This window comes from Chrysochloris asiatica, unplaced genomic scaffold, assembly GCF_000296735.1.
Source record: "Chrysochloris asiatica unplaced genomic scaffold, ChrAsi1.0 scaffold00002, whole genome shotgun sequence".
Classification (NCBI taxonomy): Eukaryota; Metazoa; Chordata; class Mammalia; order Afrosoricida; family Chrysochloridae; genus Chrysochloris; species Chrysochloris asiatica.
In genome coordinates, this window is record NW_006408520.1 from 51,674,924 (window position 1) to 51,693,343 (window position 18,420).

Sequence of the window (18,420 nt, forward strand, 5' to 3'; positions counted from 1 at the left end):
AGAATAGCTCAAAGAAGGTTGCAGTAGGTAGGTATATCTGACATCTGCCCCATATAAATAGGCCTTGGGCTGATTTTGAGTTTGATTCTCCTTCCTCCTTGTTAAGACTTAAAATCTCAGACATGGTTACTATGCCACTTTTGCCAGAAATAGTGAGGAATTAATTAACAAATAAATAAACCCACTACCATTGGGTTGATTCTGGCTCATAGCAATTCTGTATAGAGTTTCAAAGCTGTCAATCTTTGTGGGAACAGAAAACTTTAACTCTCTCCAGAGGAGCAATTGGTGGTTTGAATTGCCGCCTTTGAGGTTTGTAGCCAAGTACATATCCTACAGTACCAACAGGGTTCCTAAAGGAGCAGTAAAAGATAGTATTGTTATTGTGCTTTATAGTCTACAAAATGTTTTCATATATATTACTTCATGGGAACTGAGGCTGTTAAGGACTGAAGTACAGAGTTTGATAAATGGGGATACTAATCTAATATCTGGAGTTCTGATGTGGCACTGTACTATAAACACTGGACTGCTAAATGAAGGTAAGGAGTTCAAACCAACTGCTCCTTAGGAACTTATACAAGACATCAAGAGTCATAACTGACTTGACAGAACTAAACAACAACAATTCAATGTTCACTAATTGTCTGTCACTTTCTTACACGGTGGTGGCTTGTGTGTTGCTTTGATGTTGCAAGCTGTGTTGCCAGTATTTTAAATACCAGCAGGGTCACCCCTGGTAGACGTATTTCAGCAGAACTTCCAAACTAAGACAGACTAGAAAGAAGAGAAAACAGACTACTTCTGAATGATTAGCCACTGAAAACCTTATGAATAGCAGCAGCACATTATCCAATATAGTGGTGGAAGATAAGGCTCAGGTTGAAAGGCACTCAAAATACGACTGGGGAGAGCTGCCTTCTCAAAGTAGAGTTGACCATGATAACACAAATAGAGGAAAGCTTTTGGGACCTTCATTTGCTGATGGAGCACAAATCAAAATGAGGATAAAGAGCTCCATTAATAATCAGAACATGGAAATTGCAACTCAATGTAAAGAAAATAAAAATCCTCACAACTGGGCCAAGGAATACTATCATGATAAATGGTGAAAATATTGAAGGTGTCAAATACTTCACTTTGCTTCAACCCACAATTAACACTCATGAAAGCTACAGTCAAGATATCAAACGACATACTGCATTGGGCAAATCTACTTCACAAGATCTCTTTAAAGTTTCTAGAGCAAAGATAATAGTTTGAAGAATAAGATGTGCTGATCCAAGATATGGTATTTTGTTATCTCATATGCATGTAAAATTTGGTGAATGACTAAAGAAGACTGTAGAAGAATTGATGCATTTGAATTATGGTGCTCAAGAAGAATATTGAAAGTACCATGGATTGCCAGAAGAACAAACAAATCTGTATAGCTAGAATGCTCCTTAGAAGCCAGGATGGAGACACTTCATTTCTCATACTTCGGACATGCTATCAGGAGGGACCAGATTCTGGAGAAGAACATCATGCTAGGCAAAGTGAAGGGTCAGCATAAAAGAGGAAGAGCCCCAGCAAGATTGGTTGGCACCGTAGCAGCAATAATGGGTTCAAACATAACTACATTTGGTGATGCAGAACCTGGCAGTGCTTCATTCTGTTGTGCATCGGCTCGCTATGAGTCAGAAGTGACTTGACAGCACCTCACAACAACAATCTAATACCGCAGGGCCCCTTCTGTCTACGTTTTGATGTGTTTTGTATTATTGCTTTATTTTTGTTTTGTTTGTACAGTATAGTATATTGCTAAGAACATTATAAGGCTATAGTCTTAGACTTAGTTTCCTTTTCACTAAAATGGAGAGGATAATAATTTTGAGGATTAAATGAGATCAGCATGACAAGGTACAGCACCTTTCAAATGATAAGTGCTGAAAAAAATTATAGATGTTATTGTCATTAGTCCCTGGGTGATGCAAACATTTTATGAACTTCTGCAAAGGTGGAGATATGAGTCCATGAAAGTGGCGTCTGAAGAAAGGTTTGGTGATCTACTTCTGATAAATCAATCATTGAAAGCCCTACAAAGAATAGTTCTACTCATTAACACTCAAGGGGTTGCCATGAGTCAATGTCAACTCAGTGGTAACTGGAATTTTCATCATTGTAAATATTTTCTTTAAACGTATTCTTTGAACTTTGCTTTAGCACACACTGAAGATCTAAACTAAACTCACTTGTGCTAGTGGCCTCAGGGAGGTCTTGCTGTCCTATAGAAAATAGATTTTTTAAATTTGTCTTTCTTTTACTCAAATAAAACAACAATTACAAACCCATATAAAAATGTACCCTCTATGGGTGGATGAACAAATTCAAATATTCTCTTTCCTTGAAAATGATAAAATATGTTGGATAAATTATTTGAGTTATATCTACAGATGTTGTTGTTAAGTTCCATCATTTGGTTCCAACTGATAATGATCCTGTATATGGTTTCCAAAAGGAACTCTGGTAGCATAGTGGTTACGAATCGGGCTGCGAGCTTCAAGGTCAGCAGTTTGAAACTACCAGCTGTTCCGTGGGAGAAAGATGAGGTTTTCTGCTCCCATAAAGATTTATAGTCTCAGAAACCCTGTACAGGGTTACTATGAGTCGGAACTGACTCCACGGCACATAACCACCAACCATGGTTTCCAAGAAGCAACTGGAGAGTTTGAACTACTAATCTTGCAGTTCAAACCGACCTTGAAGTCAACTGCTTATCCTACTGAGCCATCCACAGATAGCCATCCACAGATAGCCTTTGAGTAGCTTCTGACCCATATCAACCCTTTATAGAATTTCTGAGTTTGAACCACCTGTTGAGTTTGAACTGTTGACCATGCAATTCAATACATTGGATCAGAAGGAGGTGATAGCCAGGAAGTGGCTATAGCTTATCAGAGACCCTGTCTTCCCAGCCAGGGGCAACTCAGTGGTTCTGATGAAAACCAGGGAATGCTAAATCATTGTTATGCACACTGCCATATTAGAATGATGCCACACTGTTATATAACCTTTAAGTATATTTGGCAAATGCCTTCTTTATTCTGTAGTAGTACTTAAGGACTTCCCCCCACATGAGGGGCACACAGAGGGAGAAGAAATAGAAAGATAAAGGGAGTAAAGCATGAAAGAGCTCTAAAAACTACAGAGGGAAGAAGGGCAAGAGACTACCTGAGACCCCTTCCCCTGTGCTGACCGTTGATTTGCTGAATAAAGGAATGAGCCATCTACCCACCAAATACCAAGTGTACTTTTGGCTACCTGATCCTGTAAACCTTTTGAGGTCTGGAGAGAACCCCACCTCTCCCAATGTCTTTGAAATCCCAATGCCATTACAGAAAACCATTGTTTTCTGAAATGGCATCTATAGAAATACCTCAAGAATTTGGTTGAATTCAAAATGCATTCTTTGACTATCTTCTCTTTGTAGGACATTATGCTCTGCTCTAGAAATCTGAGCTAAGAGCAGAATCTCAGCTCTCCAAGCCCCCACTTGTCTAGACTAGTCAGGAGACAAAAATGTAAACAGGTCATTTCAATACAAATGCAAGTAAATATCCAAATTCTTCACTCTTACTCTCAGATATGCACCATTTCTTATATCCCTGTCAGGAGGACTTTCTAAGTACTGTGGTTGGTATTGCTGTGCAAAAACTAAGAAAAGATGCATGTCTATTCTCTAAAGTTCATCCTCCTCCAGAAATCCTTCCATTCCACTTTGATCTTTGTCTTACTTGAAATCCTTTGAAAATTGCTATGCAATCATTAATCACTTTCTGTCTTAAATGGAAATCCAGTTGCTTCCTGGACATACGCTCTATGTAACCATCTAGATTGCATAAATCCCCAGAGGAGAAAGAATACATCCTCTACTCTTGGACCATTTAAATGCTGTATAAACATACAAGGCCCACAGTTCAAATTCATCAGCTGTTCTTTGGAAACAAAATACAACAGGGGTAGGGAATGTCATTCCCATGATACATATAGTTGTCATTGTCGTTAAGTGCCTTCCAGTCAGTTCTGACTCATAGTGACCCTATGTAGGGTTTCCAAGGAGCGGCTGGCAAGTTTGAACCACTGATCTTGTGGTTTAAACTGACCTTGAGGTCCAATGCTTTATCCCACAGCACCACACCTGGACTCCATGCCATATAAGGCCTGCAAAATAATTTGATCTGGCCCTGCCGAGGCAACCACAGTTCCAACCATCACATTTGTTGTTGTTGCTAAGTGCCTTTGAGTAGCTTCTGACCCATATAGACCCTTTATAGAATTTCTGAGTTTGAACCACCTGTTGAGTTTGAACTGTTGACCATGCAATTCAAACCTTGGCAATGTGCCATGGAGTTGGTTCAGACTCATAGCAACACTGTATAGGGCTTCTGAGGATGTAAATCTTGACTGGAGCAGAAAACCTCATCTTTCTCCATGGAACAGCTGGTAGTTTTGAAGTGCTAATCTTAAGGTTAATGGCCCGACTCATAACCACTATACTACCAGAGCTCCTTAGTTGAAACGTTGTTGTTGTGAAATGCCGTGGAGTCGGTTCTGGCCCATAGAGACCCTGTATAGGGTTTCGGAGGAGCTGCTGGTGAGCTTGAACCACAGACCTTGCAGTTCAAACAGCTTTGCAGTCTGGTGCATTGACCCACAGCACCACGCCAGAACCCCAGTTCAAACATTAGAGGTGAGTTCAAACATTACGATTGAATTAATTAAATGTTTGACAAAATAAAGTGGGCTAATTTTTTAGTTGACATTTTGCATGGCCTGAGAATGATGTTTTAAGTATCCAAGTGGCCTTTGGCAGGAAAAACTTTCCCTACCCCTGTCATACAGGGTTATTAGGAGTCCGAACTTTGAAAGCACTTAATACAACATGTTGTTGTTGTTATGTACCATGGAGTCAGTTCTGACTCATAGCAATCCTGCACAGGATTTCTGAAAATTTCCAAAAGTAAATCTTTATAGAAGCAGAAAGCCTCATCTTTCTCCCACAGAACAGCTGGTAATTTTGAGCTGCTGACCACGATATTAGCAGCCCGATTCATAACCACTACGCTACCAGAGCTCCTTAACAACAACATACACATACAATATTCAATAATCTTTAAAAATGATTTGCTACTGTTGCCACCAGATTAAAGACTGAAAGAAAATAATCCACAATGGATGCAATGTTTTGGACTCTAATTATATTACAGATATCTGTGACACAATGCTTCATAAACTTTGCAGACTTTGGGGGAAAATTTAAGTATTTAGATGAATTAGTTTTTGTTAAGTGCATTCCAGTCGATTTCAATTCATAGGGACTCTGTATAGGGTTTCCCAGGAGTGGTTGAATGGGTTTGAACTGATGACTTGGCAGTCCAGTGCTCATCCTCCAGCACCAAACCAGGACGCAATTAAATTAATTAGAATTGTAAAATGGTAAATATAAACCTATATCTATTTTATAATAAAGCCTCTACATTCACATTTAATATCAGCTATACTTGTAGCGTAGTGGTTACGAATCGAACTGTGAACCTTAAGGTCAGCGGTTCGAAACTACTAGCCACTCCGCGGGAGAAAGATGAGGCTTTCTACTCCCGTAAGGATTTACACCCTTGGAAACCCTGTACAGGGTCGCTATGGGTCGGAACCGACTCGATGGCACATAACAACAACAACAATACTTGTAGCGTAGTGGTTACGAATCGAACTGTGAACCTTAAGGTCAGCGGTTCGAAACTACTAGCCGCTCCGCGGGAGAAAGATGAGGCTTTCTACTCCCGTAAGGATTTACACCCTCGGAAACCCTGTACAGGGTCGCTATGGGTCGGAACCGACTCGATGGCACTCCTGGCATCATCAGATAAGTACTTGGCTGCTAATTAAAAGGACAGCAATTTGAACCCATCAGCTAATCCAAGATAGATAGATGTGATAGCCTGCTATTATAAAGATTATAATCTTTAAAAAACTAAGGCTAATTCTACTATGATAGAATACAAATAAAAATATTTCAACAAATTGATGCAGTACTCATCTACGCCAAGAAATTTGGAAGACAGCTACCTGCCCAACTGATTGAAAGAGATCCTTATTTGTACCCACTCCAAAGGGAGGTGACCTGATAGAATGCAGAAATCATCAGACAATATTATTAGTATTATATGCAATTAAAACTTTGCTAAAGATAATTCAAAAATGACTGCACCAGTTCATTGACAGGGAACTGCCAGAAGTTCAAGGCAGATTCCAACAAGTACATGAAATAAGGGATATCATTGCTGAAGTCAGACAAATCTTGGCTGAAAGCAGAGAATAACAGAAAGATGTTTAACTGTACTTTACTGACTATGCAAAGCCTTTTGATTGTATGGATCATGACAAGCTATAGACAAAATTGCAGAGAATGAATATTCAGGAACATTTAATTGTTCTCTTGAGGACCTGTACAGAGACCAAGAGGCAGTCACTCAAGCAGAACAAAGGGATACAGAATGGTTTAAAATCAGGAAAGCTGTGTGCTTGTATTGTATTCTTTCACCATACTTGTTCAATCTGTATGTTGAGCAAATTGTCTGAGAAACTGGATTATATGAAGAAGAATGTGGCATCAGGATTGGAGGAAGACTCATCAACAACCTAAAATAAGCAGATAACACAACATTGCTTCCAGAAAGTGAAGAGGACTTAAAATAGTTAATAATGAAAACTAAAAACCACAACCTTCGGGATGCATTATACCTCAATGTAAAGAAAACAAAAGTCCTCACCACTAGAGCAATAAATAAATGGAAAAAAGTTTGAAGTTGTCAAAGACTTCATTTTGCTCGGGTCTATCATCAAGACTCATGGAAGCAGCAGTCATGAAATCAAATAACATATTGCCTTAGCCAAATGTGCTGCTCTTTATAACAAGACCTTTTTAGTGTTCAAGAGCAAAGATGTTAATTGAGAACTAAAGTACACCTGACCCAAGCTATGGTATTTTCAGTAGCTTCATATGCATGTTATTGAATAAGAAAGATCCTAGAAGAATTGATTCATTTGAATTACAGTTTTGGAGAAAAATATTAAAGCTACCATGGACTGCCAAAAGAACAAACAAACTTCTGCTGGAAGAAGTACAATCAGAATGCTCTTTAGAAGTTAAGATGGCCAAACTTCATTTATTATACTTTGGACACATTATCAAGAGGTAACAGTCTCTGGAAAAGGACATCATGCTTGTTAAAGTGCAAAGAGGGAGTTCCCCAGTGAAATGGATTTGCACAGTGACAGTAGCAATGGGCCCAAGTGTAGCAGCAATTGTGAGGATGGTACAGGACCAGGGCAGTATTTCCTTCTGCTGTGCATAGGGTCACTATGGGTCAGAATGGACTTGATGGCACCTAACAACAGCAATAGGGTCCTATGCATCAGAATTGACCCAATGGCAGTGGGATAAATAACCTGGTGGCAATAATTTGCAGCAACTCAAAGGAAAACAAAACATATTCAATTGCCCATAAATGAAGTATTACAGCTATAGAAAAATTGCAAGAATTGCTCACTGTTTGAATATCACATACAAGGACAGTTGGAATGACAAGATAATACTCCCCAAACTCACAAATGATTCCTTTGCTATAGATTAGTTTATTATATTTATCTATATCTTCTAAAAATCTTACTGAAGAAGAATATCATTGTTTGAGTAGAAAGTTTGAGAAAAATAGAACTAATAGATAACAGGGAAGAAATAACTTTTATCCTAATTTAAAATAAAGTACTATCTATGTCAAGGAGTCCTGGTGTGGTGCTGCAGGATAAAACACTGGACTGCAAGGTTGGTTTGAAATATGCGGTCGGTGGTTCAAACTCACTAGCTACCTTGGAAACACTATGCAAGGTTACTATCAACTTAACGCAATTAACAACCACAACAGCACACTTCATTCTAACTCTACTTTTCATACATTACAGTCATGGTATGTTTTGCAGTTATATACTAAAATAAAACTATTCATTATTTCTACATAGATCTTTAATTTTCTGACCTCTATTTTCTTGGCATTCCGGGTTTTATAAATAGTTAATGTGCTGGGCTATCCACTCAGAGGAAATTCACAAGAAAATCTAGGCAATCTACTTTTAAAACAATAGCCATTGAAAAGTCTCTAACCCATATGAGGTTGCCATGAGTTAGAAACAACTCCACAATAATAAGAAATCTATTTTCATAATGACTTCCTTAGCCTAAAATGCACTTCTATTTTATCTTCCCTTTATGGCCAACCTCAAATGTTATCTCTTTCGTAAGAGTGTCTCTAAACTCTTTGTTGTGAAGTGCCATTGAGTTGATTCTGACCCATAGTGACCCTGTATAGGGTTTCCGAGGAGCAGCAGATGAGCTTGAACTGCCAACCTTGCAGTTCAAACGGCTTTGCAGTCTGGCGAATTAACCCACAGCACCGTACCAATTAATATTATTTCTTTTAAAATTTTATAGACTTTCACTATTTTTATAAAACTTTTTATTTTGTATCTTAAAATATATTTATGTATTTTTCCTCTCTACTAGAATAGGTAGTTTATTAAAATAAAGTCTACAGCAGTTTCACTTTGCAAGCTTTATTTTGCCAAGTAGAAAACTTTAAACATAGTTGATGCTCAAATTGTTGTTGAACTAATGACCAAATGGATTAATTTGTTAATACTTAGTAGCTTCAGAACTCTGGAGGTTATAAAAAAGATTATATATAAAATTAACATGAACCTTCTTGACAACCATGAGCTGAGAGTTATGGATTTAGAATAATCTGACTTGTTTCCTAAACCAAATCCATAGTTGTCCAACTATTTTCCACAGGACATTTGAGATTCTACTGGGATGGCAAGGGATTCCCCTCATTGGCCAACAGAAAATGGTACATGAACAGAGTTCTAGATCCACAATCTGCCTTCAACTAAAGCTCTTCCATTTTGTATATTAGCTTTCTGGGTTAGATTTTACTCAGAGAAAGGGTTATGCTATATAGGAAAACTTTGAAACCCCTTGGCATTTAACATTGGAACACTCTGACTCTATATTTATTTCAAACCTCTATTTTACTTGAACGTATCTTCTTGTCATAAACTAGGTAAATAAGTCACTGTGTTTTAGCTGAATTAATAAAACAAAAATACCACGATGGTAGCACAAGAGCAGTGTTTCAGATCATTTGTATCAGACCCTCCTACAGTGGAGTCCTGGTGTGACACTGTGGGTTAATGCGCTGGACAGCACAGTTGGTTTGAATTACAAGAACAACAAACTCTCTTATAGTATTCAACGTTATGAGACATGACATTCTATAATACTTACTGAGCTCAGTCCTTGATCTGACCTTACTGATCTGGAACCCAGATAGCTGGCGAATTTTTTAGATATCACTTATTTTCTGATCATTATTAATGTATCTGAAAGATCCCAGAAGGATTGATATATAGATTTCTATTTCTGCAAAAGTCAATGGCGAAACTTTTTATTGCCTAGGCTTATGGTAACCTGTCTCTACCCACAGGTTATGTAGAAAAGCCTGCTCCATAACAAACCTTAAATGTATCTTCATTGACATCTGTTGTAGACTTTTAGGTAGTTGCACAATTCTAATTTTATGGTTTAAGGGAAAAACATAAATACCTGTTCAAGTCACGATGTATAATTGGCTGTGTCAGGTTGTGAAGGTACTCCATACCTTTGGCAACATCTACTGCAATAATTAGTTTAGACTGCAAGTCAAGAATCCTAGAATTTAAAAATAGATTTAATGAGGATGAAATGGTCAAAGCGAATACCATATATTTCTAAAAGAAAGCAAATGGTATGTATGATTTGATTTCAGTCTTTTATGCTTTATTGAAGGTTAAACTACAAATTCAACAAATCTGGAAAATGGCTTTTCTACATCAGATAATGTTTAACTATAGAATAACCCAGATACCAAACCCTCTTATTTAAAACAATCTACTTGACGTCAGAATATTTTTAATATTATACTACTTTGTAATAGCATACAAGTGGAATATTATCACTGACTGAATGAAATTGCATTCTAATTATTGCATGCATAAAACTAGGAAGTGAATTCAAAGTAGACTTATGCAAGTCTATTCTTTTTTTTTAATCTGCTGCAGGTTAATGTGCTAGACTGCAAGGTCAGTTTGAAGCACAAGGTCGGTGGTTTACACTCACAAGCCAAAACCTTGGAAACCTTAGACAGGGTTGCATGAACCAGCACTGACTCGACAGCACTTAATGACAACATAGACCCTATAAAGTATTTTATTTCAAGATTACATATATCTGATTTATTGTTATCTCAAATTTAGCCTGATTATTAGGAGTATTAGTTATCAATCTAAATTCCTTGGTATTTGTTACCGTCAAATTAAAACACAATTGTTGAGCATAAATTAGTAACTGATTTAATAATGCTACACTTGATATTGCTCAGAGATTTCACATACTGAAGGCTCTTGTAAAACATAAGCTTCTAAGGCTGTTCAAGGATAACTTCAATGGCATGTTAAATGATAAATCAAAAGAAAAGACCCATACCTCTTCTGCTCATGAAGAAGGGCGAACAGAGAACCTCCTGATATGTACTGAGTGACAATGGCAAACTGGCTGGGATCGTTCAAGCAAGCGCCCACAAACTGAATTACGCAAGGATGATTGAGCCTACAGAGAATGGACACCTCTCGGCAAAACATGTCCACATCTGACTTGGAGCAGTAGGTGTTGGCTCGATAACTGGAAACAGCAGTAATAAAAATCCTTAGTTAGTTTAGATGAATCTAGACTAGGTGTGCTTCTTCAACATGTTTTCAAAGGCTAGAAACCTACCTGAATGCTGAATAATCTCATTTCTTGCTTACCGTTTTATAGCCACTATTTTATTTCTACATCGTCCTTTATATACTTTCCCAAAAGAACCTATAATATTTAAAAGAAATAAATAAACATATATTATTTTGAACTCATTCAACTAAGCTGACAGGTATTTTTCTTAGGTTACCTGAGCCAATGATCTCGTGGAACTCAATTTCTGAGAGTTGAAGATGGAAATGTGAGGGCAACCCAGCCCTTAGGAAAAGAACATCTGCTTTCTCTGTAAAAAAGATTTTTTTATTTGTTGTTGATTTTAAAGAGAATAAGCACATATGTGGATATGTATGCACGCTTGCAAATATATACTTAACCCAAACCATTCTCTAGTAACACATTTCCCACTGTAATTGACTATCTGAGAATATTAAATCATATCATATATGATCCCTGACCCTGACAGAGAATGTAAAATTCTCTGTCTTCGATGTTATCAGGACTAACAGTTTACTCCTGATCTGATGAACAACAACAACAAAAAAATACAGTCCATATCACATTATGATAAAGGCTGTTATCTGCAGTCATAAACAAACCTCAGTGACAAATAGTCATAAACAAAACCTCAAATGAAAGGAAATAATTCAGACCATATATAAAGCCAAAAAATAATTTTGAAAGACCTCAAATTCTAAACAGTTAAACAGAGATTTACATTTGAATTCCATTTTTTTTTATTTTCCTGACCAAATAGTTTTAATTTTGTGTGCAGCATACATTCAAAATTTCCCAAGTGTTACTTATTTGGTAGCTATAGATAAATAATTCTATTCTTCAAGTATTTATTCTAAGCAAAGCTAGTCCACTTTTTCTAAAAAAAATTAGTATTTGTGATTTATATTTTATAAAACAATAAAATGTCTAAGACTACTAAGGAAATAATGTCTTTAATACTCAGACAATTTCCACTGTTATTGCACCACATGAACTGAGAGGGCATATGCAAAATAATACAGCAGGTAAGGTTAATTATAGAAAGAAAGAAGGTCCACTGATAATAGTGCTTATGCTGGTAAAATATCCATCATTTTAATAAGTGAAATATAATGGAACAGTATTATATCTAAAGTGATAGTTATCCTTAGTTATAATATATATAACAATTGTCCCACAGTAAAAATACCTTTTGTCATGTTTTTAATCTTTCCCAAGGGGGATGGAACAGACACATAGGAACCATCTAGAAATGAAATTAAATAACAGTTGAGAGTAGTAATCTATTCTCTTTTTTTCTACTTAAAAGTTCAATATTTAAAACAAAAAAAACAAAAAAAAAAAAACAGTTGTTAAGGAAACTAAGTTAGACTATAGCTCAAAGTCCAGGTCTTTTCCCTGGATATCGAAACTGTACAACAAGTGTTTATTTAGAAAATGTATAAAAAGTTTTAAAATAAATAATAACCAGGGTCTAGCTCTGGTAGCGTAGTGGTTACGAGTCGGGCTGCGAACCTTAAGGCCAGCAGTTCGAAACTACCAGCCGCTCCGCGGGAGAAAGATGAGGCTTTCTGCTCCCGTAAAGATTTACACCCTCGGAAACCCTGTACAGGGTCGCTATGGGTCGGAACCGACTCGAAGGCACGTAACAACAACAACAACAGCTGACTCAAGCTCAAGAAGATTTAATTTGTGTCTGAGTATGAGTCTTCTCTGCCCTGCCTTAATAGTTTACTGAAAAGGAAAACGACTGTTCTCAGTTTGCTAGGCCTTCCTGCACAAACCTCAAAAACATCCAATGCAAGAAACCTTTAACTTGGAGAAATTGAAGATTTGTAAAATTAAAAATAACCTCAGTAGAGGATTCTTTGTATTCACCTTACTACCAGACATACCTTTACATAAAATAAAGCTAACCTGACAAGGAGTATACCCTCCCCCTAGTCATAGAATGATAATAGCATTAGCACAGGTTTACCTTTAGGCACAAAATTGCAATAACAATGAAAACTGAATAAGAAATGGGGTACCTCCTCCAGGCTGAGAATACTCATTACAGGGTAAATCATCCTGAGGTCTCTTATAATGCTTCAGGAGTGTAACAATTGCATCATGTCCTTTATGTAAAGACAAAAAGAACAAAGGGTCTTAATTTTTGTTTCATTTATTCAGTCCACGATTTATTTTTTGAATGACTAGAGATAACTACTGCATAGAATATATCTTAAGAGATAATTTATTGCAAAAAAAATTTAATATAATTGATTCACATTATTCACAGATTGCATATTTGCAATTTCTCCTATTCGCTAAAAATACTCTCATGGAGGAAAAATTCCCAGTTGAGGCTAAGGTGGGCTGTTATTTGCTAATTCAGTATTATTGGGAATTTATAAGAACACAATTGCCCTGAATAGTGAAAATCAACTTCACTTTTATTCACTCAGTTATTCAAGGCCATTTATTAAGACATGTGAGGCACTGTTATGTTGGGTAGTGAGGAAACAATGAACAAGGCAATGAGAAGCTTACAGTTGGCATTAATGCTGCCAGACGTAGGTTGTTAATGCACAAAATCATCAGATAGCATGTTAATTATTATTGCAAATGCTGGATGTCAGCTAATGAGATAGCGGATAAGTGCGATCTATAAGAAGGTCTATAAGAAGGATGTTAAGTGCCGTGGAGTCCATTCCACCTCACAACAACCCCGTATAGGGTTTCCGAGGAACAGCTGGTGAGCTTGAACTGCTAACCCTGTGCTTCAAAGAACCTTGCAGTTCAATGCATTAATGCACAACACCACACCAGGACTCCAAGGGCATTCCTAAAGGAGGAACAACACCAGGACTCCATGGGCATTCCTAAAGGAGGAAATTTTAAATGGCGCAATGGTAGTAGTCCTGGTGTGGCACTGTGGGCTAAAGTGTCAGACTGCAAAGTCATTTGAACTGCAAGGTCTGTGGTTCAAGCTTACCAGCTTCTCCTTGGAAACCCTATACAGGATCATTATGAGTTGGAACCAACTTGCCAGCACTTAACAATAACAACAACTAAGATTTACAGCCTCAGAAACCCTGTATCAGTAGTTGTCAGTCGGTATAGACTCCATGGCACACAACCAGCCATAGGGAAGTGTAGGAGTCTCTGTGTGGCATAAACAGTTAAGAACTCATTGTTAATCAAAAATTTAGTGTTTTGAGTATATTCAGAGGGCCATCAGTAGAAGGGCCTGGTGACCTACTTGTGAGACATTAGCCACTGGAATACAATTCTATTCTGATACACGGTGTGTTGCCTTGAGGTGGAATTGGCTTGATGGCAGCTGCTTACAGCACCAGAGCATATGCATAATAGGACTTTACTCTAAAATGAATTTAGAAACTCCTTTTGGAATTTTACATTCATTTTCTAAATATCCAGTTTTCTTTTGCTGCTGTTGTTAATTACCCTAAATTTAGTAATGTTAGCAATACACATTTATTGATTATCTCATATATCTGGAGGGCAGAAGTATAACTTGAATTGTACTGGGTTAATAGCAAGGTGTTGGCAGGGCTGTGTTCTTTTCTGGAGGAATCTAATTCCATGCCGCTTCCAGTATTCCTTTCCCTGTGCCCTACTTTCTACATCTCCAGACAGCAAAAGTGACTTAGACCATCTCACATCACCTTTCTATGACTTTTTCTGTCTCCCTCTTCTACTTACAAGGACCCCTGTGATTACACTGAGTTTCTCTAGATCAGGGGCGGAGAAACTTTTTTATACCAAAGATCATTTGGAGATTTATAATATCATTTGTAAGCCATACAAAATGATCAACTTAAAAATTGTCTGCTGTATATGATCAAAAAGTATTCTGGTAGCGTACATAATGGTTACAAGTTGGGCTGCTAATCTTATTGTCAGCAGTTCTAAACTACCAGTGGTTCCACAGGAGAAAGATGAGGCTTTCTGCTCTTGTAAAGATTTTCAGCCTCAGAAACTCTGTGCATGCTAGCTATGAGTTGAAACCGAATCCATGGCATATAACCACCAACCACCATATTTGGTCAAACATTTAATTAACTCATCCCTAATGTGGAGTCTAAGGAGCTCTGGTAGTGTAGTGGTTAAAAAATTGGGCTGCTAACCTCAAGGTCAGCAGTTCAAAACTACCAGCTGCTCAGTGGAAGAAAGAGGAGACTTTCTGCTCCGGTAAACATTTATAGCCTCAGGAACCCTGTACAGGGTCACTATGAGTTGGAACTGACTCCACAGCACACCATCACCAATGTGGAGTCCTACTGTGGCGTTGTGAGTTAATGCGGCTGACTGCAAAGCCAGTTGAACTGCAAGGTCGGCAGTTCAAGCTCACCAGCCACCCCTCGGAAACGCTATACAGGGTCGTTATGGGTTGGAACCCACGCGATAGCACTTAACAACAACAACAGCAACAATGTGATGGCTGCACTGAAGGATCAGCACAGGACTGCGAACCACAAGGTTCAAACCCACCAGCTGCTCCTCAGAAAATTCTATAAAATGTTGGTAGGGGTTGTAACCAACTCCATGGCACTTAACAACAGCAACAATGTAATGGCTGGAACTACAGTTGCCTTGACAGAGCCAGACCAAATGATTTTGTGGGCCTTATGCATTCCCCACTCCTGCCCTAGATAATCCAGGATAATCTTTCTAAATTCAGTTCAAAGGAATCATGGTGATGCAGTGGTTAAGCACTAGGCTTCCAACAGAAAGGTTAGCATTTCAACCTACTAGTCACTTGCTTCCATAAGAATTTACTAATTGGAAATCTTATGGGGCAGTTCTATTCTGTCCTCTAGGGTCACTAGGAGTTGAGCAACCTTCATTTCAGCTGTGATCTGAATTTGCCTTGGACACATATGAGGAACAATTATTCTGCAACCTCACCCAGTCTGTGAAGCTGTCAGTGTGTCTTGCTTACATGTTGGGGCTACCTCCTGTAGAGCATCACTCTTTCTTCCCTTGGTTGCCATTTGATTGTTATTGCTAAGTGCCATTGAGTTGGTTCCAATTCATAGCGACCCTGTATATCATTTCCCAAGAGCATCTAGTGGGTTTGAATCATTAAATTTTGGTTCACAGTCCAGTGCACCAACAAAATTTCCTCAAGAATTGAAATATTACTTCATTTATCCCAAAGCTAGATTCATAGGTTCTGAGATTTCATTTGAACCCTCTACCCTGCCTACACCCAACACTAACAGAACCTAGGTGCTTTTGAAGCCATTCGTTCACTAACTTTGGTCTTTAAATATTGTTGTTGTTGTTGGCAAATACCATGGAGTCGATTCCGACTCATAGCGACCCTGCACAGGGTTTCCAAGGCTGTAAATCTTTACGGGAGCAGAGCGCCTCATCTCTCCCGCGGAACCGCTGGTTGTTTCGAACTGCTGACCTTGAGGTTGGCAGCCCGACTCGTAACTAATTTCCCCCAACACCCATTTCTGGTTTTCCTAGGAGAAAGTCCTTTGGATAAAGAAAGCGACCCGAACTCTCTGCATTTACCAAGCTCAACAAAATGAATCCACAGAGACTGTCTTAAGCCTGTTTCAGAACTGTCTCAGGCCCTTTGTCGGACTGACTTCGGCTGACAGACGAGGGCCTTGTGCTTTCCCTAGGGAAGCAGAAAGCTGTGTCCCAAACCCTGAATGCCTGTGTGAGTCAGTGATCACACCCTTGATGTTACCTTTCATTTCAATAGCTCTCTTGGCTCCACTTGCTCTGAGCAGTTTTCATTTCCTGCCAGCACAGTGGCACAATTTGCTGGCAGTTTTCTTTGGAATGCTTTTCATCAGGAGTCTAATGAGTGCATGGGTTCTGGCTGATGATAAGCATGAGGCTGCCAGAGAAATGCCAAGAGGCTCCCTCAGATCTGGAAGGCATCTCTGCCTGGTTTCCTACCTCCTGCTAACTATGGGCTGAGACGCCAAAATATGGGAAATTCTTCACCCCAGGAACTGCTATGACAAGCCACCAAAGTGTATGCACTAGGGCCTGAGTACCTTATACTTGTCCACAAAGAGTTAAGCAGAAAAATATCTTGACGCAGCTCCCTAAATGGACTTGTTAAGCCATATGCCTAAGAATGGATACACCCAGATAGCCAAGATACAATAATGGAACACATCCAGGGATAAACAAACTTCTACTAATTAAGTGACATGTTTTACTATAGCTGAGAATTTATTACATGTTTCCAAGTATTTATCCAAATATAAGGTTGCTATGTGATTAGCCTAATGCAGTTATAATAATGATTTGTACTTTCAGAGTATCACTCATTGGAGCACCTGAGAGTTCTGGCAAAGCTCTTGCCAGCTTGGTCTCATTTCTTGCTGTCACTGTTCTATTCTGGCCTCTATTGCCTAAATTCTGTTTTCATATTGCTTTGTCTTCTTCTCGTATTCCAGTATTCCTTCTATTTGGTATTATAATTTTCCCCTAAACCTCATTTAAGGAGCTCTGGTAGCGTAATGGTTACGAATCAGGCTGCTAATCTCACAGTCAGCAGTTCGAAACTACCAGCTGTTCTGTGGTAGAACGATGAGGCTTTCTGCTCCCGTAAAGATTTACAGCCTCGGAAACCCTGTACAGGGTCCCTATGAGTTGAAACCGACTCCATGCATGGCGCATAACAACAACAACAAACCTCATTTACATTCAACTTTATAAATGTTTATTTCTTTTAAAACCTAGGCTTTTGCTGAAGGTTATAAATGAGTTTTAGGAATCACGGAGTGGCACTGTAGAGTAAGCACTGTACTGTTAACCACAGGGTTCAAACCCACCAGCCACTCCTTAGAAACCCTATTTAGGGTTGCTATAAGTAAAAATTTACTCCATAGCACTTAGCAACAACAGTAGCAATGATTTTACAAAGTTTAATATCTACATCATGGTCATGTTGCAACAGAGATTTCATGAGTATTCAAAAAGTAGTACAATTTTAACTTTTTTTTTTTTTTACCTATAAGGTTATCTCTCGATCTTCTATTTCATCTAAGAAGCAATGTATGCTTATCCTCAATGAATGCGGATTTAGAATTGTTTTAGTTGTGAAGATAAATAGTAAATGACAGCGATACTATGATCTTGTGTGTAACTTTGTGTTTCCTGAAGCTCTTTGGGACCAAGACTAAATAGACAACATGAGGATTTGGTATCCATTTCAGAAGTCAAAGTATTTTTACTTACTTCATTTGATCCCATGACTTCTCTGTCAATTTGTTGTACTGTGGTGGTTTACATGTGGACACAATGCTGAAAGCATTTCAAATGCCAGAAGGTGAACAACTTTCAATGGAGTTTCCAGACTAACAGAGACTAGGAAGAAAGTTCTGGTAATCTACTTCCAAAAATGAGCCTATGAAGACCTTATGGAATATTGTCTGATGTAGAGCTAGAAGATGTAAGCACTACACAGTTGTCAAAACAATGGACTCAAACATACCAAAAATCATGAAGACAGAGCAGGACTCATTAATATTTTATGATGTTCCTTTATATAT

At 38.2% G+C, this 18,420-nt stretch overlaps 1 protein-coding gene across 1 annotated transcript in view; it reads right to left on the reverse strand.

Moving 5' to 3' along the window:
• TNNI3K (TNNI3 interacting kinase) overlaps positions 1-18,420 on the reverse strand; it is a 588,833-nt gene that overhangs the window by 339,730 nt on the left and 230,683 nt on the right. Inside the window, exons 12-17 of the mRNA XM_006831035.1 lie at positions 12,916-13,002; positions 12,075-12,131; positions 11,082-11,174; positions 10,942-10,999; positions 10,622-10,816; positions 9,704-9,808 (exon numbers count right to left, since the gene is read on the reverse strand). Coding sequence (XP_006831098.1) covers positions 9,704-9,808; positions 10,622-10,816; positions 10,942-10,999; positions 11,082-11,174; positions 12,075-12,131; positions 12,916-13,002 — 595 coding nt within the window. The remainder of the gene's footprint in view (positions 1-9,703; positions 9,809-10,621; positions 10,817-10,941; positions 11,000-11,081; positions 11,175-12,074; positions 12,132-12,915; positions 13,003-18,420) is intronic.